Source organism: Hoplias malabaricus, chromosome 13 (assembly GCF_029633855.1).
Source record: "Hoplias malabaricus isolate fHopMal1 chromosome 13, fHopMal1.hap1, whole genome shotgun sequence".
Lineage (NCBI taxonomy): Eukaryota > Metazoa > Chordata > Actinopteri > Characiformes > Erythrinidae > Hoplias > Hoplias malabaricus.
In genome coordinates this window covers 26,658,640-26,680,069 of record NC_089812.1, presented here as the reverse complement: position 1 = coordinate 26,680,069, position 21,430 = coordinate 26,658,640, and the positions used below count along the sequence as shown (strand labels likewise).

General features: G+C 38.7%; 1 protein-coding gene across 1 annotated transcript; it reads right to left on the bottom strand.

Moving 5' to 3' along the window:
• Positions 1–7,920: 7,920 nt before the first annotated feature.
• On the bottom strand, positions 7,921–18,787 carry LOC136664568 (prostasin-like). The gene is made up of 10 exons (XM_066641819.1): positions 18,666–18,787; positions 18,072–18,092; positions 13,633–13,795; positions 13,255–13,523; positions 12,219–12,364; positions 11,820–12,123; positions 10,021–10,192; positions 9,683–9,936; positions 9,471–9,571; positions 7,921–8,710 (listed from the first exon to the last, which is right to left on the bottom strand). Exons 1-10 carry the CDS (start codon positions 18,718–18,720, stop codon positions 8,423–8,425), a joined length of 1,773 nt encoding a protein of 590 aa, XP_066497916.1. The 5' UTR covers positions 18,721–18,787; the 3' UTR covers positions 7,921–8,422.
• Between the last annotated feature and the right edge of the window lie 2,643 nt (positions 18,788–21,430).

The window sequence follows — 21,430 nt, the reverse complement described above, 5'->3', positions numbered from 1 at the left end:
TCGCTGTCACTATATTTGTGTTCGGCAGCCAGCACAGTTTTGCTATCATAGGCTATGACACATTTGTCTTGGTCATATAATTGATACAGACCGGAGCTGAGACATTGGTCAGAGAATCCCACTTGTAGGTAGAATTCTTTGCTACTGACGGGATAGGCAAGGTATGGGGCCATGCACATTTTTGATTTCAGTGATTCCATGGCTTGTTCCTGGGCTTCGCCCCAGGTGAACTGGGTATCCTTTTTCTGTAGATTATAAAGTGGACGGGCTAGGTCTGCATAGTTTTCAATGAAATGACATGAGTAGTTGTATACCCCTAAGAAACTACGGTGTTCCTTTAGATTGGTTGGTGCTGCAAGATCTGTCGTGAGCTGGCTAAGAACATGATCAATCTCTTCAATATGTGCCTGTAAGGAGTGGTTATGCATGAGGATGTCACCCACATATATCAGGGTGCCTCACTCGCAGGCATCGTTGGTGGCGAGTTGGCGTACCCGAAGGGGCACCGAGTGAATGTATGCTGTCGGTTCGTGAAGTTGAAAGCTAGCTTGTGTTGGTCTTCTGCTTGCACCAGGATAGTCTAGAATCCAGAGGCTACATGGGTGGTGGAAAAGTATTTAGTGTTTTGGACTGAGGGAAGTAATTGTGTCATCGTCCACAGAGACAATGGAACCTGTTGATTAAGTTTTCGATAATCAATGGTCAGGCGCTATTTACCATTGGGTTTTATGACAGGCCATAATGGTGCAGAGTATGTTGCAGGGTCGAATGATGCCTTTTTCCAGCAAGTCGTTGATGATTTCCTGTACCAGTCCATATGATGCCAATGGGATTTTGTATTGGTGGACAAACGTAGGTGGTGCTCACGGACGAGTGGGAATGCGCACTGAGTTAATGTCAGTGAGACCACGGTCCATTGAAAATTTGCAAAAATATTTTGATATTCATGAAGCACACCACTGAGGTTTTTATATTCTTCTTTGCTTTGGAGTGCATTGGCTTCCTTTAGAACTTGTTCGACTTGAATCATAAATTCAGAGTCAGATAGTTCTTTTGGATTGTAGGGACTCAAAGTGTCTTCTCCCGTTTCTGGGAGAAGGGATGGTTCCCAGGAGGATTCTAGGGATGAGCCCAAAAAAAGGACCATGACCGTCATTTGATTATCATCAGCTAAATCAAATCCGGCAAATGGCGTCTTTGCTCATGTCCAGAGCCGAAGAGAGCAACGGCTCGTGTTGGTTGAGTATAGAACACCTTTGGTTCTCGGTGTTCAAGGAGCAGGGACTCAGGCATTGGTCCTATAATAGGGATTCGCAACTCAAAGTCATGGAATTTCGTAATGACCAACCAACCCAAAGGAGATGAGTGAGGAATCATTAAGGGTTGAGCAGTTTCATTTCGTACAAACAGATTCTTGCTCATCTTTCCACCAAAGGTGTGGCTTCTAAGGTGAGGTCTAGTTCAAAGAACTGAGGTGACTGTTGGAAAAGCGCATAAGCGTGACTTAAGTGTTGGCTGCATGACCAATCGGATGGGTACTGAAGATTAAAATGTTCTTTTGGACCGTTCTCAAAGTAATTAAAATTTAAAAAATATCCAAAAGGTCCAAAATACACCCTCCCTCTTTGGGGAGACGTGTTCGTTGCGGAAGAGTCGCAGAAACCAGTCGAGTGAAGTTCAAAGCAAATCAAAGTATTTATTTAACAATACTGGATCCAGGAGAACTAATACATGAAAAACAGTCTAACACCCCTTCCACGTAAAGCTCTGACCTCTCCAAGATCTGACTCCACAGTTATACCCCATATGACGTGTATGACGGCTGATTAGCGTATATTAATATGCATAATTTCACATGTTAGTACTCAGCTCTTCGCGTGCAAGTTTCACATGCATCCCGTGACCCCAAAGACATTCATTATAGCCAGGCTGACAATATACCTTTTCTTTCCCAAGCCTCCTCTCCCATGAGGAAAATTTAGGGAGACACTAATGCACTTCAAGGTCAACAGCATGCCCCTACACTTCAGCCCTCCTAAGCTAACACTTGTGATTAATGTCAGCGTGCTAAAAGCCTAAAGTGCACATCTGTTCAAGGTTAGACGTTTAAGAATTAAGAAGGTGTAAATGTCACGTGAGTCATCATGCCAGTTAGTCGTGCAGAATCTAAAATGTTTACTTACACGTGTAAATGCTACATAAAATTAATGCTGGTTAGTCATTCATATAAATGCTTAATTTTAACTAATCATCATTTAAGGATATTTGTCCACAAACATATTGTTTCCTACAACAGTACATTTGCAGTTTTCGCGGGTTCAAGGGAACCTTGGTTGGCCACCTGACATACCTCAGGAATAGTTTGTCCTGGCCTAGGTTGCTGGGATCTGAGGACAAAGTTTCTGTTGAAATTTCAGTCAAGGACCACAGCACATTATTGAGGGTGTCTACGTGGATATCAAGATGCACCAATAAATCACTTCCAATGCAAGTGTCATGTGGCAAGCTAGGGACGACCAAGAAGTAATGGGTGAGTACCCTTTTGTTCCACTGGATGGTTAGAGCACAAATTCCATCAGTGGATGACATTATTTTTGACTTTGGGTCAAGAGGAAAGCGACAAGGACTGCTCATCAAATGAATATTTGGCTGAGTGAGGTGCAGGGTCTCTAAAAGTGTTCACCTTATGGCAGACTTGTCAGTCCACAGAGCCAGAACAGCATTGTCAACGTGATGATCTTATATTGTGAGGCCATTCACGATGGAAAGCCCAGGTGTATCTGCTGTGGAAGGCATATTGAAAGTGCACAGAAACGTGCCCCGATGTTCTAACATGGCGTTAGGGGGCCAAGAAGAGATTGCGGTCTCTGGTGTGGCCCCCATGGGCTCAGTTTCCTCCTCCTCAATGTGAGAGGTCAGATTTGGTGGACCTTCTATCAATTCAGGTTGGATTTCGAGGCAGCAACACTGAGCTTCCCAGTGGTGTGGGGTGCATATGGGCAAAGGCTCATGCACTTGTGCTCAGATCTTTGACCTTTTGAAGTCAATCAGTGGTTCGAATTGGTTAAGGAGGTCTTTGCGGATGAGGAAGAAAATTGTTTCAAGAGGAGACATGTAAACTGGATGCACCAAGGTCATCGGTCCAATGGCTAAGTGTATTAGTGTCATAGATTGAATTGTGAGGCCTGCACGTGTGATAGATTGATTGTTACACTGCGTATGGTTGAACGCTTATATAAGGCTCCCAAGTGTGTATTGTTGATGAAAAGTGGAAACAGAGACATTTACCACATGAAAAAGTAAGGGATGTCTCTGAGTTATGATGGAGAATTCACTTATTCATAGATCAGGCATGGGATATTTCCCCAGAGGCAAAGATGTACAGATATGTGACTGCAATAAACAAATAATATAGAAAACATGTGACTGTAATAAACAAATGATATAAAGACATGAGAATTATTTTAAACAAATAAGTTTTATGGCAAAAAGTATTAAAATGGTCAAGGGGATACTTGAGTTTATAACTCAGGCCTGACCTCTGTAGAAAAAAAAGGAGAATGGTGTAGCATGTGACTGTCTGGTACGGTATGATATACGACATGCTTAGAAGATAAGGATACCTTCTTAGTTGGGCTCCTATGATATACTGCATCCTTAAGGAGACAAGGGTACCATTTAATTGGGGTCCTATGGAATGCAACCTAATTAAAAAAAATGGGAGGTGCGAGATGATCTCACCCCAAAAAGTGTATGTAAAGTGTGGTTTCCAGTATGTCATTGTGAGTGAGTCTGCAGGAGGCTTCTGAGACTGCTCCCCAATGCTTTAAGAAAATAAAAAGCCTGCTGATCTTCCAAGAAGTCGTCTTCATCTTAATATTTTTTTTTAACTAGAAACTTTTATTAGAACTTATTCTTTCAAGTATTATAGTTAGATTAGATATAAGATTAATACGTGTGGCAACAATAACCCAAGCTGTTGAGATTCAAGAATCTAACTTAGCAAATATCTGTACAATGCTGTCCCCTCTCCAGTGTACAGCAGTCTGTGAACAGAGACACAAACCATTCCCGGTGACAGAGATTAGGCAAGAAATGGGTCATCAAGGCACTGACCGAACATCATCGCTGGTCAGGGATCGGTTCTTTTGGCCTTACATGCAAAAAGATATTGAACATTATGTGACAAAACCTGTACTTGCCTGAAAAAAAAGCCACCAAAAACGAGGGCCCCTCTCACAAGTATTGTTACCACACAGCCATTTGAACTGGTGTGAATAGATTTTCCTCACTTGGACACGTGTAAAGGCGGATACAAGTATATCTTGGTAATCATTGGTCACTTTACTCGTTTTGCCCAGGCTTATGCCAGCACCTCTAAATCTGCCAAAACAGTGAGTGATCATATATTTAACAATTGTGCCTTGAAGTTTGGACTGCCGGCACGGATACACCATGATCAGGGTGGCGAATTTGAGAATCAACTCTTTTCCCAGTTGAAAAAGAACTGTGGCGTAGTAGGATCCCGAACAACACCTTATCACCCACAAGGAAACGGGCAGGTTGAACCTTTCAACCAAACACTAATACAAATGTTAAAGACACTTACTGATCAGCATAAATTAAGCTGGAAAGGATCCCTGAACAAGTTGATCTATGCATATAACTGCACAAGATGTGAGGTAACTGTTTTTTCCCTTTTTACCTAATGTTTTGACAGTCCCCAAGGTTACTTATTGATCTCCTGTTTGGTCTCACCACTGAGACAGGGAAAACAGACCACTGAACATACATGGAGAAATGGAAACAAGAAATGCAGGAGGCACATGAAGTATGGGAGAATGCAAAGAGGGCAGCAGAGAGAAGTAAAAAACATTATGATGGAAAGTACGAAGCGCTGTGCTATGTCCTGGTGATTGAGTCCTTGTTCGAAACCTGACACCTAGGGGAGGAACTGGAAAGCTTCATAATCACTGGGAACAGGATATTCATGTTGTGATCCATCAGGTTGCAGAAGGCTTCCCGGTGTATGAAGTCAAGCCCGAGCAAGGAAGAGGAAGATCAAGAATCATGCATCGCAACCTGTTGCTGCCATGTGATTACTTACCTCTGGAAACTCAGCCAAAAGCACCACCAAAGCAGGATGAATGAGACAGAGAGAGAAAATGCAGATCAGGAAGAGGAAGATGATGAAGAGGAATGGGTGTACTATTACAAACCAGTAATACAGTCTCAAATGCCCCATGCAGACGGAGTGATTGAGCATGCAGATTCACAACAGGACAGTGGTCAGGAGAAACAAAATTTGAGTGATGATGAATTGATTGAAGAAAGGCTCATAGCAAACACAGATAAGTCTGAAATACAGCAGAAAAATGTGCCACAGGAAGAGGACTATCAGGACTTAGATGGAAGCTTAGTTGGAAAAACAGTGGATAAAACTTCAGCATTCCAACATCCAGAGCCATGCAGAGAAGAAAGAGAACAGCTATATGGTGCACCAAGGAGGGAAAGACGAGCCCCTAAAGTCTTCACCAATGATCAACTTGGGATTGTTACAGTTTTTATACTGATGTTTTTACCTGTGTATATTTTTCAACAATATTAATTCTCAATGAAGCTGCTGGGAGTGAAGCATTGCGTCCGAGCATCTTTATTGATTTAACCCCCCTTTTCAGGGTGTAACACATGTGAGTACGGCTGAATTTTAAGAGAACAGCCTTGGAACTGTAGCTCACGATTTTCATGCCGAGCAATGGCTCGAACCTGGTGGAATAAGGTGGAAGACAATAGAGTGACATCTGATGGAGTGTCCAGCAGGGCCTCATGCATTAGCCTTCCTTCCACAATGGTGAAGAAGTAGAACCTCTGAAAATCCAATTTGGTTCCCTGAAGGACCTTTCAGTGTGCGGCTTTTTAAAGAGGCATTTTTTGTAAATGAGAGAAAAAATGCAAGGGTTGTTATTATTAATGTTTATCTTATGAAATGTATTTTAATTTTTATCTGAACTGTGTTAATTCTCAGTGTTCGTTGATTTTTATTAGTCATGTCCAGGTCCACTCAGTCAGTGAATCACCCCAGTGTGCTCAGTGCCACTAGGATGGAGATGAACACTTGCTCCCTCTGAGACATGAAATGCCTATTTGTTTTTTTTTATCTGCCACTGATGCAACAAACAGTTTAGTGAGTTAGAAAACAGATTTGTGTGCTAGTAGGCACCGTGAACAATGATGCGGGAAGTACGACACACCCAGAGTGAACAAGGCCAATGGCTTTTCTAAGATTCCATTTCCTCAGATGACTAAGGCTTCACCTGGAATTGAAAGTGTGATTTCCTAGAAATAGGGCCAATACTTAGACAGCAGTGCCACTTGCATGCCCTTCAATTTTCCAAGCACTGACATAAAATTGCACCATATCAAAATTCATTCATTCATTCATTCTTTGTTTGTAACCGCTTATCCAATTCAGGGTCGCGGTGGGTCCAGAGCCTACCTGGAATCATTGGGCGCAAGGCGGGAATACACCCTGGAGGGGGCGCCAGTCCTTCACAGGGCCATATAAAAATTTATAATTTTATTATTTTTTTATTATTATTGTAATTATTATTACTACTACTACTTCCAGAGTGTGGCACTGCAGGTAGTGTTTCTACCACACAGCTCCATGGTCCTTTTTTTGATTCTCACCTCTAATCACTGTGTGTGTGGGTTATATTGTGCACTATAAAAGGAACACAAAGCACTGCGAGTTGTAGTATACAAAGTGTGTATACTACTAGACCCAAAGGATCCCATTATTCCTACTTATTTATGCAACAGTAAACACAAGCCGGGGCGGCATGGTGGCACAGCAGGTAGTGTTGCAGTCACACAGCTCCAGGGACCTGGAGGTTGTGGGTTAGATTTATTAGTGGGTTAGGCGTGAGTGAATGTGTGTGTTGCCCTGTGAAGGACTGGCGCCCCTTCCAGGGTGTATTCCCGCCTTGTGCCCAATGATTCCAGGTAGGCTCTGACCCACCGTGACCCTGAACTGGATAAGGGATACAGATAATGAATGAATAATATTACAGAAAACATGGCTGGGTTATAGTACAAAGCTATAAGCCAGGAGTATATAACAGAAAATACAGAAACATATATAGATATAATTGATAATGAACACAGGCAAACAAGCAATTTAAACTCTTTGTACGAATTTGCTTAATCCCAATTTTTGCTCCAAGCCATAAGGCTGTGCATTTAGCTGTGGACTTTGATGATGTTTTTAAGAGTTTAAACTTAATATTACATGACAAACAGGTTAATTCTCAGAATTTATTAAAGGTGGAACACCCAAGAGTAAACTGTCTGCTCAGTGAATTAATTGAGGCTGTAACTGCACTTAACTGTTTTACATGCAGTACAGATTTATCAACCAAATAGGAGATTAACCAAAAATTGGTTTCGGTTTTAAACTTTTGGCATTGTATAGCAGATGTATTTTGGTCTAATTTAAGTAATTATATTTGGCTGTTTCTGTGCATGTCCTTGGTCTCTGCTGCCATCTTCAGAACAATGTACTGGATGGTGTACATACAAAAGGAATATGAAGTTGTGAAGACACACAAACTACTGGAAGTAAAATAATAAAACTGAAGATAAAATAAGCAAAACAAAGTCAAAAGATTATCAAGATCTACCATTCTTATTCTGCAGCCCCCTGGATTGCACATCTAAGTGGAGGGGTCCAATGACTATTTTGATTTATTCCTCACTAATGATATTTAAACATCAAAAAGGGACTGAGTTCTGTTGCCAACATGGTAAGATCATTTTTAGTTTATATTATTAATTTTAATTATTATTAGAATTTTTGGAGTTAACTAAAGGTCAACAGAAAATAAGCAAAAATGAGAATATAGACTCTGGGGCTCCTGATTAAGGCAAGGCAAGTTTATTTATAGAGCACAGTTTGTACACAATGGCAATTCAAAGTGCTTTACAGAGTGATACAGACAGATTACAGTAGAATTTAAAAAGTAAAATAAAAGAAAAACAATTAAAAAGTATAAAATAGAATTAAAAATAAAAAATAAAAAAGCCAGGTAGAAATTGTCAAATTGTCAAGCCTCAGAAATCAATCTCGATTTGCTTTAGATCTGTAATTCATGTTTGTTCCAGGGCATTATTTCACTGTGTGAAGACAACTGAATACTATGGATCAGAAATAAGAGCTGTAAAGAAGACATTACTGTAAAATAAAAATAGACCAATAAAAAGAAAACTGTTATTCAAAGAAATAAGCTGTTAATACCCTTTTAATAATGGAAAGTCAGTAACTGGGAAGTTGTCTCTAAGTTTTGCACAGCACAGTATTAGTTTTGAACTAGGGTTGAAATTATATTCTCCTGATTATTTCTGGGAACTTACATCATTGCTCTTAACTAAGTGCTTGAATAAAAGCAGGAATTGACAGAAGAATGAGAGAGGAGAATGAGAGGAATGAAGATGCTTTTGAGCCGAGAGGTTTGATGGTGGTGGACACAGATGAGGTGTTGGCTTTGGGAGGGAAGGTACCCACTTTGGCCGCCAGGAAGGATGCAAAGGTTATAGTTTTACTAAATACCGCAACACTTCGCACGACACGAGACTTGGTATTCAAGGTCAAAACTGCAGCCTGGACCCATGACTGTCCAATCTTACACATCAGAGGACCTCCTGTATCAGTCTGAGTGAGGGAGAGAAATAAGTTATAAACCAGTGCAGTAGACAGAGATTTTGCCCACACTTTAAAAAGGCTTTGACACAGTATACCTTCTATACATTTAACTTAAGGGTCACATGATAGGTTACATGATGGGGAGATTATTTAAATGCTATGGGGTGGTTTCCAAGACAAGGATTAAGCTTAGTCCTGGACTGCACAGCATTTTGAATTGTTATTTTCCATTGGAAGTAGGGTATAGTCCAGGACAAGGCTTAATCTCTGTCTGGGAGACCACCCCAAAAATTCTTAACACTTAGTTCTCAGACAAAATTTAAATATCTATTAAAGGTCACAGGTATCTGAAAGAACTATATCATTATGCAACAAAACTTATCAGGCACCTTCATTTATATAAATTATTTTAACATACTTTACTAACTGACTTATTTTAAGACAATTGTTAAAAATGATCATCTAAATATTTTGTAGAATTGAAACTGTGTCCATAACCATGACACTTTTTACAGATTGTGTGTGTGTAATGTGATGATTAATGTACCACTAAGCAATGAGGGAATGAAAGGAATGTGAATCCTTTGCTTTGAAAACAATTCACACCTCTCTACAGAGAAGACTGTCCCTGCAGCTTTTAAAAAATATTCATAAGAAATCATTTATAACAAAATGTCATTCCAAAATTAACACTAAAAAACAATCAAAAACACTTCTCCAACTGTCTTTCAAAGACCGTTTGGTATAGAAATTACTGAATTGTTATTACCTGTTCTAAAGGCATGACTCCTGTGCAGATGCTGGTGTTGGATGTGGATGCGTCCCCACAGTCCAGTATAGTAGTGTTGAACTGCTGAAGAGTTTGTTCAGCTACAGCACAAGGAGAAATATAATGAGGAAAAGAAGTGAAGATTGGTGATTCTTTGTAATGACTTGGAATGAGACATTTTGTGAGTTTTTCACAGAAAACAAAAACCATACCTCCTCCTCCCGAGCCCCACCCAGAGGCCCAGCACGGAGTGTTAATGGGAAAGCTGTTGTCCCCCAGGTCCACACATATAGGCTGAATGAAATCAGAAAGTGTTGGCTTGCGGGTCAGCTCTAGCACTGCTATGTTGTTTGCTGTACCATCGCTCAGTGAGATGTTTTTTACACTGATAGCGACCTCATTAGGGTTGGAGCTGTTCTGTTTGAGCCGGCCCAGAATTACAGTCCAGTCAGAAGCATTGGAGGAGCTGTAAAGTAAGGTGCATCTCTTCAGACTTTAGAGCTAGCACTGATGTGTTTTAATGTACAGTTCCTAATTCTAAAATTGTTACCTAGAGAGGCAGGCAGCAGAGCTCAAGACAAACTGCTCAGCTACCAGTGTTCCTCCACAGACATGAGTACCATTACTCTGCAGACTAACCATCCATGGCCACACACCTGAAGAAGCCAGGGAGTTGCCACCTTCAGTAATGGTATTCAGTTTGGCATTGCCACACACCACAGCTGGAGAGGGACAAAATGTAAAAGACTTCATTTTTGCATTTGCATTGTGCCTTAAACTCAACCCTACACATTTAAAAATGATTGTTCTACAAATGTTGTTTAGTAAAGAAAATGGCTATATATATATTTCTTATTTCAGTTTAATGTCACTCATTTATGAACAAAAACAAGTAGTTGGAGGGAAGTAAGAAATTAAACATATTAGGGTTAGATCAAAGTGAGTGTGTCACTTTAAACTGGGTTCATGTTAAAGTACCCCATTAAACATTAAATTTAGCAAGCAGAAGATTGTTGCATGTACAGAGAACACATTACATGCACAAAAAATAACAACTGCCTTTTGCAAGGGTAAAACAGTCCTGTAACTAGAGGTGTTACTACCTAGCTGTTTAGATTTTACTTTGGATTGTACTGCAGTCAAAAAAGGGGCTTAGACTATTAGAATTGCTGGGGTTTTATGCATGTTACTGAATTCATGGCCACAGGGAACGTCTCCAGGTACAGTTGTTCAAAATGTGGTCATCCTAGCTTAGGTCCTCATTTGTAGACTTAAAAAGTGTCCGGGAGGAATTTCACAAACGTCCGGGATTTTGTTTTTCTAGAGCTTTCATAGAATTTCGAGAAGCGTTTCGTTCACAAACTAGTCCCGCCCTCCCCTACGCCATTTGGTTCTCTTGAGTGAAAAGGGGGCGTGGTGAAGTAGCCTAAAATCTCCTGATTGCACGGTCTGACTGTAGATCTACGGCTATTGGTCGATAACCTTCTCTGTAAACATTTAATTGGTCAGTCTGCACGTCAGTAGTCCTTGTATACGTCAGGCAAAGCTCATGTACCTACCCTCATCTCAAGCAGATATGCCGAAATGTAAATGTGAGTTCTCGGATGCTTGTGTATATCCTGTTTATTTCTGTTCATAGAAACCACGGGTTTAGATTTAATCGCAAAGCTTTCAAGCTGATATTGAGTGGCATGTATATAAGAGTGTGTTAATAAACCATAAAGTCTTCTTGTTCTTGTTGGACAACCTGAAGCGATTGCTAAATAACTACATCACTAGCACTAGTCTACATCAGTCATGTGTTGGACTCAATCACAACACCCTCTAAAACAACAGTAAAGAGAAAATTCTTATAGTCTTATGTGAAGCAGGTACTGTGGGGACAATCTTAGTTGTAGAGGTAGAAGCTCTGGTTGTTGGTACTGTAGTGTTTGTAGAAGCAGTTGCAGCTGCAGAATTTGAGAAGGCAATGAGAGTTGTGGTTGTGAGGATAGGGGTTGCCATAGGATTAATCAAGCTAAACTGGCTATGTGTTAAGAACAGAGATCGGGATGAGAAAATGTACATATTTTCATTTCTGTGACAGGTTCTTTGTTTACTGAAATATGTAATATGTGTTTTCCTTTCTATGTTCCAGTCAGTCACCATTGTTACAGAGTAACAGAAATACAGTACTTAGTAATGAGATTACATTTTCAATAGAGTAAAACAAAACATAATCTCACAGTTTACAGTTTTAATGAATTATGTTTTAAAAACTACTCCAACACCATATGGCACACCAAAATATTTTGCTTCAGATATAGATTTTAGCGTTGGGTTACATGTTATATATGTAGAAAATCTTACGTGAAGCTGTAGTTGCAGGTACAGTGTTAATTGTAGCTGTGTCTGCAGTGGTTGCAGTAGTTGTACTAAGAGCAGGCAGGCCTGTACAAGACACACTCAGATCCTCGTCAGTGCCACTGGAGCTGTATGTGACAAAGCCTGGCTGGTTGCTGGTGATCTGCTGATTGATCCAGTTCTCATATTCAGACACTCTGGTATACACAGTAGGGAAATTTGGCAGAGCACATTTCACACCAAAGCTCACAATCCCAGCCTGGACCCAAATGCCACCCTGTTTGCTGACCAGTGGACCCCCAGAGTCTCCCTGCACAGAGGCAGATAGATATTAATGTTTATATTGAACAGCTCTTAATGAAATGAACAATGGTGAAGAGGAAGTGAAGAGACTGGAGAGATTACCTGACAAGAGCCCTTGCCCCCTGCCAACAATCCAGCGCATGTCATGTTGTTTGTGATGGTTACATCTCCATATAAGCAATTACATTGCCTGTTTCCAATTATTGTGAGTTGTACTTGCTGCAGGGTCTTGGGAGATGGAAGATTTACTGTGGAAATACACATCAAACAATGTTTTAACATGACCAACAGTGAACCATGCACTTGATTTTATTGCAAACTTTACTAGGCTTTATTATATTATTAAGTGTGTAGCCTAAACTCTACCTGGACTAGCTTGCACACATTAACACAGATATAATTCTGTACATCAGTTGATGTACTATGGAAAATGCCATGTTTGGATAAACTAAACATGAACTTGTATTTTATTTGTCAGTGGACTACATACCACAAAATATGTCTTACCACTTTAAGCCATCCACGGTAGTGAACACAAACACACAAACTACATTTAGATTTAAACTTTAGAATGCCCTTCCTGAGTATGTAAGGGTTTGAAAGATTATAATATATAATGTAATATAATACAGTGTAACCATAACAACAACAACAACAACAATAATAATCATTATTGTCATCATGCATCATTAAAAAAATGTAATTATTTATTTATTGTTCATTTAACACATTAGACACAGGGCTTAGACAACTTCAGCCTCAGATGTATTGAAAATATATTTCCTTTCATAATAAGACATTTTCAAGGAAAAGTCATTATCTGTTTTGTTTTTTAGCTTGTGAATGGAAACTTTATTTCACAGTGTCTTTTATTCCCATATTGTCAGTGTTCAATGTAATCATATAACATTAATCTTAAATCTGCAATCGTATATCCATCTGACCTTCAGCATATATCCTGCTGTCTAAGTATGAGAACAATATGCACAGTGAAAGTTGATTTTGGATTCCCACATGTTCACAAGTTTAAAAAACCTCCAGGGACAGCCACAGATTGAAAGGACACAAAGGATAAATCCCTTTTTTTTCATTTGGTGCAAACGACCCTTATTTTCCCTGCAAATCTTCAATTTCTCACCTCCAAAATCAATGTTTCCCCAGCCAGTGACCCATGTCAGAGTGCCATTGAAGAATGTGCTTCCAGTTGCAGCCAGACACACAGGTCTTATAAAAGGAGTGAATGTCACACTAGAGCTCAACTGAAGCAGGGCAATGTCATTGCCATTAATAAATGAACTGTAGCTGGGATGTATGATGACTCGAGTAACCGATCTTGACACTACATTTAAAGTAGGAATATCCAGTGACTGCTCACCCAGAAAAACGGTCACCTGTGAAGCATTAAAGCTGGAAAAAAAGGTGATTAATAATTAAATGATCAAATCTCCTACATGGTTTTATATTTGTCATTACAATATCAAAAGTATCTGTTTGTAATTTTTATCCTGTGTGACACCTTCCAAAGCAGTGAGCTGCTGTTAGAACCCAGTCAGAATTGATGAGGGATCCACCGCAGAAATGGAAGCCAACAGTCTGCAGGCTAACTTGCCATGGCCAGGAACCTGCGGTAGCATTCTCTCCTCCTACAATCTTTGTGTTTAGGGGTGCGACACCACACACTGACAATGAAAGAAGAGTAACATTTTAGTTAAATGTCTTTACTGTGTTTGTATAAAGAGAATATCATGACACACATCGAATGTGCCACACACATCCAGAACTAGTAGTATTTTGGAAGAAAGTTTCGAAGATCATTTTCTTCAATTCTATGATTATGCTACAACAGCACTTTATTGTGTTATGAACAGTGGATGGCTGCGCTAATTTGATTTTAAAACCAGAAAAATTGGGTCATTTTGTAAAATGCAATAAAAAAAATCTTTGATTTGTTAATTCTCTTGAAAATTTATTTAACTGACAATTCGTAAAGTATTAATATCTAAACTTTTCACAGAACTACATGACTGTATTTTGTGAACATAAACACATATGCCTTTTGTAAACATAAACCCATATGTGTAAAACCACTTTTCCATTTAATTACATTATTTAATAATTTGGAAACTAAAGATGCCAATTGTTGAAGTTGCATGGGGAATCTAGGTGCATGCTTGCTTGATACAGATGGAAGCATATCAGTACCAAAATGTAAATAAAAAATGTAATATGCAAAACCACAGCATAGATTTAATTGAAATGTTCCACACATACACTGAAATTTCAGCTCAAAATTAAAACGCAAATTAAATTATTCGATTTACATTTGTGATTTGATAAATTTCTGTTAATAGTTAATTTACACTGAGATTTGAATGCTTTAAGTGTATCTGTGTTTCCCATTTCGAATTAACAGGTTTCATGTGATCATGCAACAATTGTGTCAACATGATAATCAAAGTGTTATTTTAAAATGGTATTGGTGCTCTGTGGTTCTGCTGTTTTCATAAATATATATAGACACAATAATTCAATTCAACAGTTTGTGGTTGCCATTGCATTTACATTTATTTATGCATTTGGCAGACCCTTTTATCCAAAGCAACTTACAAAAGACATTCAAACTACAGCACAAATTATACAAAATACCTTACATTGAGTGCAATGTGCCAGGAAGTAATAAGTGCATTAAAGAAAGACAAAAGATACTCTTGGAAGAGTTGGGTTTTCAAGGATTTCTTGAATGCGGAGAGGGTTTCTGTTGCTCTGATAGTGCTTGGAAGCTCGTTCCACCAGCGTGTTACCAGAGATGAGAATAGCCTCGACTGACCTGTACGGGGGGTTGGTCGTGTTAGTTGGCGCTCCTTTGAGGAACGGAGTGGGCGGGCTCTAACATATGGTTTTAAGAGTCTATTGAGGAAGATGGGAGCAGAACCAATGAATACTCTGAAGGCCATCAAGGCCTCTGAAGGTAGCCAATGCAGCTCAACTAATAGGGGTGTGGCATGTGCTCTTTATCTTTGGAATTCCTTTGGAAGATTCTCCTCTTATTGAAGCACTTTAGGGCTCAGATCTGGAATGCAGACAGTTCAGTCAGGCACATGCATGTTGTGTCTACAAAGCCTTGTTGTTGTAGCATGTACAGAATGAGGCCTGGTACTATCTTGCAGAAATAACTATGGACTTCCCAGGGTGGTAGTCAGGATGGCCTAAGTCTGAGAGTTGTTGACTTTTTCATATAGTGCGGATAACTAGTTTGTTCCTTTTGCCAGAAGCATGAAAACACAACATCCATTTTTTAGGGAAACAAGCTGAAACATGGACTCCACTGACGACAGCACACATTTCTACTGTCTTTTGAACCATAATTTCTTTCAACATAGAATTGATGGCATTATCCTTGTGTAATATAGTTTCATGTTACATTTCTTGATAGAGCAGTGAACTGTGTTATGTGACAAGGTTTTCCTTTCCATTCCATGCCATCTGAGGGCTCAAAGGTAATGCACTTCCACAGTTTTGCCTTACACAAATAGAGATGTCTCTGGATTCAATAAATCTGCAGAAATACCAGTCAATGTAGGATAAGGCTGAACACCAATATTGAATTAGCTTGACCTGCGAGATGTGAGAGTGATAAATATAGCCATAGGAGCTTCAGAATACTTCAGAAAACTGTTGTTACTTAAACGTTTGTGTAAACATTTGAATTTTAAACGTGTTTTTACTTACAAAGTAAACTCAGGCTGTTCAGGAAAACAATGAAAAACTTTGTTTGTGGATTTGTCAATTAAATAAAGTATCAAGAGAATCAATAAATTAGAGATTCTTTTTTAGTGCATTTTACAAAATGTCCCAACCTTTCTGGTACCTTTTGTTTCTGATACTCTTGCCTGTTACCAGTTCAGCTCTTTATTGTAGATTATTTTATAATAAGGGGTGGCGCAGCAGGTAGTGTTGCAGTCACACAGCTCCAGGGGCCTGGAGTTTGGGGGTTCGATTCCCGCTCCGGGTGACTGTCTGTGAGGAGTTTGGTGTGTTCTCCCCATGTCCGTGTGGGTTTCCTCTGGGTGCTCCGGTTTCCTCCCACAGTCCCAAAACACATGTTGGTAGGTGGATTGGCAACTCAAAAGTGTCCGTAGGTGTGAATGTGTGTGTGTCTGTGTTGCCCTGTGAAGGACTGGTGCCCCCTCCAGGGTGTATTCCCGCCTTCCAGGTAGGCTCTGGACCCACCGTGACCCTGAACTGGATAAGCGGTTCCAGATAATGAATGAATGAATGAATTTTATAATAAAATATTCTATAATAAAAATTGTGAAAATGCATCTAGAATATTCTATACATTTTCACTCTTATTTTGCCTCTGCAACAACATTTCTGGATTGCATTACATGTGTCAAAATTTACATTGGTTAATATTTACAAAATAAAATCAGTTATTCAGTGAAAACACTGGAAATTAATACACTTTTATTGTATTAAAAAAAATGGAAACCTCAAGAAATCTGTAGCAATTGTCACGCCCTCGTCTTGTCATGTCTGTTTTCTTGGCCATGTGCTCTCTCAGCGCATGGCTCTGTTTTGTTGTTGCTCTGGTCCCGCCTTTGTTCCGCCTCCTCGTTTGTTTCATTTGTTACCCTGCCCCCTCGTTATCGGTCCAGGTGTATCTTGTCTGTGTCTTGTATTTTAGTTCCCTTGTGTCTCTCCTGTTGGTCGGACATTTCACCTTTGTTTTGTACTCTCTGGCCTTTCTGTCTTGCTTATTTTTTATACCCTCCAAGTCAGTCTTTGTATCTCTTTTGTCTCTTTGTCTGTTTATGTGTTTACTTGGTTTATGTCTATGTTCAAGTTTAGTCTGTTTAGCTTTCTGTGTCTGTTTAGTTCTAGCTGATCAAGTGTCTATTTATAGTCTGTTTCTCTCTTTGTATGTTTATCTCTCTCGTCCTAGGTTTCTATGTCCAGTTCCCCTTTTCTGTCCAAGTCATTGTTTCCAAGTTTCTCTGTCTTAGTCTTTCTTTGTTTAAGTTTTTTCGCTAGTTATCTTAGTCTGTCTTTGTATGGTTGTCTTGTCTTGTAAATAAAAGTTACTGTGTTTTAGCAAGTGTGTCTGCCTCCGTCAGTCCGCTCCGCGATCCCTGACAGCAATAAAATACAGCACTGGGCAAAATCTTCAACCTTGCTTTATTTAAATTCCAGTCAAAACTGCCATTGAATAAAGGATTAAGGATTAAAAAAAAAAACAGGCATAAATGTGATCAATATTTAAAGGGTTTTCCCTCTACTGTTATTTCAGGTTGCATTTTTTTCAAGATATTTTCTGCCCTTTGTTAAAAATAATCTGCAAGGGATATTTTTCCAAAGTTCCATTAAAAAATTTGGTTGCAGGGAGTAACCCCAAACAGATTCAGTTATGTTGAGGTCTGTAGTCTGGGGTGGACAATCTATTAGAGTATACCAGACGCTTCTCTGCTTGAATTATTTTTTATGGCATTTGTTAGCAGTTCACATTTATAATTATCGTTTAATGGTTATTGAATTCTAACATTTGAAAGAAATTGAAAATGTAATCGAAGAAATCTAATTAGTAAAGTGTCATTTTAGGTATAAACATAGTAAATTAATAGTCATTAATCATTTTCGCTAAACTATTATTATACAAGTTTTACCAAACCAAACTTATATACTGCTGTACTTAAGATGAGGTTTTAACAAATGCTGTGAGTTTGGAATGCCAATGCTCATGCCAGAAACAGTATTTAAACTATGTTTTCAAGTCTTACAGTGTACTGACTTGTCAAGATATATTCTATATAACAATATAATATTCATCTGCTCTGAGTAAGTGTGGGTTTAAATAACTAAATGAATCAGGAAATCTATCATTCTGCTTTTCAGATTTTTCTTCTCTGAATATTGTCTGATTTTTTTCTGTGCTATTTTTTATTAGACATAACTTACCATTTGGCTGTGAGCGGCACCCTGTAACAAACAGAACAAATCTAAAATTAAAACACTCAAACAAATAAACGTTAAGATGTTTACACTTATTCTAGAGATGCACCCTAAATAATAGGTTTGACATGTATTAATTGTGTTTACCAATGTATACATATTTGTTGATCATTCAGATATTAAGCCATATATGCAAAACAAATAACTATGTTTATTTTATAAACTGTATTTTAGTGCTATGGAACTGTACTTACATATTGGACAGTAATAAAATTTTTATTATTAAAACCAAACAATATATTAGCAATTATACACATAAAATGTAATGAAAAGTAGTGATTTAATTTCATCCAGCTATTCCAGTTTAAGATGTAATTCAGTTTGACATTTTGCTTCATTAAATAAAATCTGAATAAAATATTTTGTGTGTAGTTTTATCTGAAAAGTTTTTGTACTTTTTAATTTTACATAAATATAAATTAACCATATCCTTATTTCTCTTTGAATTTTCTGGATGAGTTCTGTTCTTAGTCAGGCTAACTCTGTGCTAAAGACTCTGAAAATTAGCAGTGTGATAATGTGATAAATGTATAAACGTACCTTTGGCCAGAAAGCCAATGAGGAACACCACACTCACTGTCCGCAGCGCCACCATTGTCACTTAGAAGCTGTCTTACAGCATTACAACTTCCCTTAGCAACTTGCCAGCAAATGAGACACACCCTCACCTCACTAAATATAACTCATTTATATCCATCTGACTGAACAGAATTACTACTGTAGTTTGTGTAAAGACATACAGCATTAGTCTGATGGCAAATAATATTCATTGAGGACCTCCTATTAGACCATGCAATGAATGAATTTAATAAATTCTTCCAGAAATTTTCCAAAAGCAAAAAGAACAAAATATCTCCAGAGGTTGTTATTGCAGTAAAATGGGAATAAACACCCAGAACGTCAGATTTTTCAAAGGCAATATTCTACCCTGTGCAGTTATCCTTTTATATTATCTATTGTTTTTGATTTTCCTTTTCTTTCATCAGACCTTCACTTGTTACTGCCCTACATCCCATTATCTTTCACGTTTTGTGTAAAGCAATAAAAATATGAAATATATATTACAGTAAAATAATAAGTAAGCAAGTTCATTACTGGGAATAATTGAGAAAGTGATTTCCCCTAACTGATCACAGGTGAAGAATGTAAATCAGTCAAATATTTTCATATGAAATGAGTCTGGATTATTAGTTTACTTGTGCACTGATTGACTGAACTCAGTCAACTCTGCCTCTGTTTCCAATGTTGGAACTGCTCCAAAACAGAAGAACTTGTCCTTACCACGACATGTTAATCTTGTATCTAATCTAACTATAATACTTGAAAGTATAAGTTCTAATAAAAGTTTCTAGTTCTTAAAAAAAATACTTGAAAGATGACCTCATGGAAGATAAGGAGGTTCTTTATTTTGGGAGCAATCACAGAAGGCCTCCTGCAGACTCACTCACACTGACATACTGAAAACTACAGTTTACATACACTTTTTGGGGTGAGATCATCTCGCACCTCCTATTTTTTTAATTAGGATGCATTCCATAGAACCCCAATTAAAATGGTACCCTTATCTTCTAGGGATGCAGTGTATCATAGGAGCCCAATTAAAAAGGTATCCTTATCTCCTAAGGATGTCTTATAATACTGAACCAAACAGAGTTCAGGCCTGAGTTATAAACTCAAGTATCCCTTTGACCATTTTAAAATTTTTGCTATAAAACTCATTTGTTTAAAATAATTCTCATGTCTTTATATTATTTGTTTATCACAGTCACATGTTTTCTATATTATTTGTTTATCACAGTCACGTGTGGGGCAGCACGGTGGCGCAGCAGGTAGTGTCGCAGTCACACAGCTCCAGGGACCTGGAGGTTGTGGGTTCGATTCCTGCTCCGGGTGACTGTCTGTGAGGAGTTGGTGTGTTCTGTCCGTGTGGGTTTCCTCCGGGTGCTCCGGTTTCCTCCCACAATCCAAAAACACACGTTTTTAGGTAGGTGGATTGGCGACTCCAAAGTGTCTGTATGTGTGAGTGTCTGTGTTGCCCTGTGAAGGACTGGTGCCCCCTCCAGGGTGTATTCCTGCCTTGTGCCCAGTGATTTCAGGTAGGCTCTGGACCCACCGCGACCCTGAATTGGATGAGCGGTTACAGATAATGAATGAATGAACAGTCATGTGTCTGTATATTCTTGCCTCTGGGGAAATGTCCCATGCCTGATCTATGAATAAGTGGATTCATATGTTTTTCATATGCTCACTTTTTCCTAATTCTCCATCATTCCCCCTTTTCACGACTACTAGTCGTGAACCCCTGCATCTTTTTATAAGTGTAAATAAAGGTGCATATATGCATTTATATAGTTGTTAGTATATACTGTGTATAATAGCTGGGTATAAATGTCTGAATAATGCAGAGTATTGGACTAAAATAATAAGTAAAACATACCATAAAAAAATAAAAAATTAAAATTAAACATACCAAAACATATCATCATTCCTCCCCAGACAGGTCATACTATTGTATGATAGAATACTAGGCAGGTACCCTTAATAAAACACATCCCAGCACGGACGGCAATAACAACTTTTAGAAATGTTGACTGTCCTTGGACAAACTGTCCTGGGTGACTTTAAGAGTCAGTCAAAACTGGAGGCTTGCACAGCTTATATACATAGACCATGCTCATTAATCAAACACAAACCCTCCTTTGGGTAATAGGTCCGTAATTCTGAATTGTCAGGTCCTCCTTTCTCCCATTATATGGGCATTTCACAACTGCTTAGGCCTTATGGCCCTGTCTTCACACCCATTAACAGTCTTTGGGGCTAATTATCCAATAACCAATAGGCCAAATTACATCCTACTATTGACTACCTTAAAATACAGAGTCTATCTGGGAGTAATGTATATGTAAATATTTAGCGAGCTTAACTATCCCTGTTACTAATAAACAAGAATGGCATGTGCAACTGCGTCTTCTCATGAGTAAATACAAATGAATATATGGATCATTGATTACAGCAAATAATAGCAAAATAAATAACATATGAGTAAATACATGGATAACATGAAATATGTAAAGAAAGTGTTTGCTCCTGAAGACGTTGTCTTCTGCCTATTGTGATTTTACATCACGTAGATAGGCACGTTGCTGACTATAGGGAGAGGTTTCTAGCACTTCACCTCAGTCAGATGACTTGACAATCCGAGTTGGTGTAAGGTCGGACATGACGTCACACAAATAGTTCGAGAAGATACACTGGATTTTACAGGTTGAAGTACGGGATATTGTCCTGTTAGTCCAGACATAATC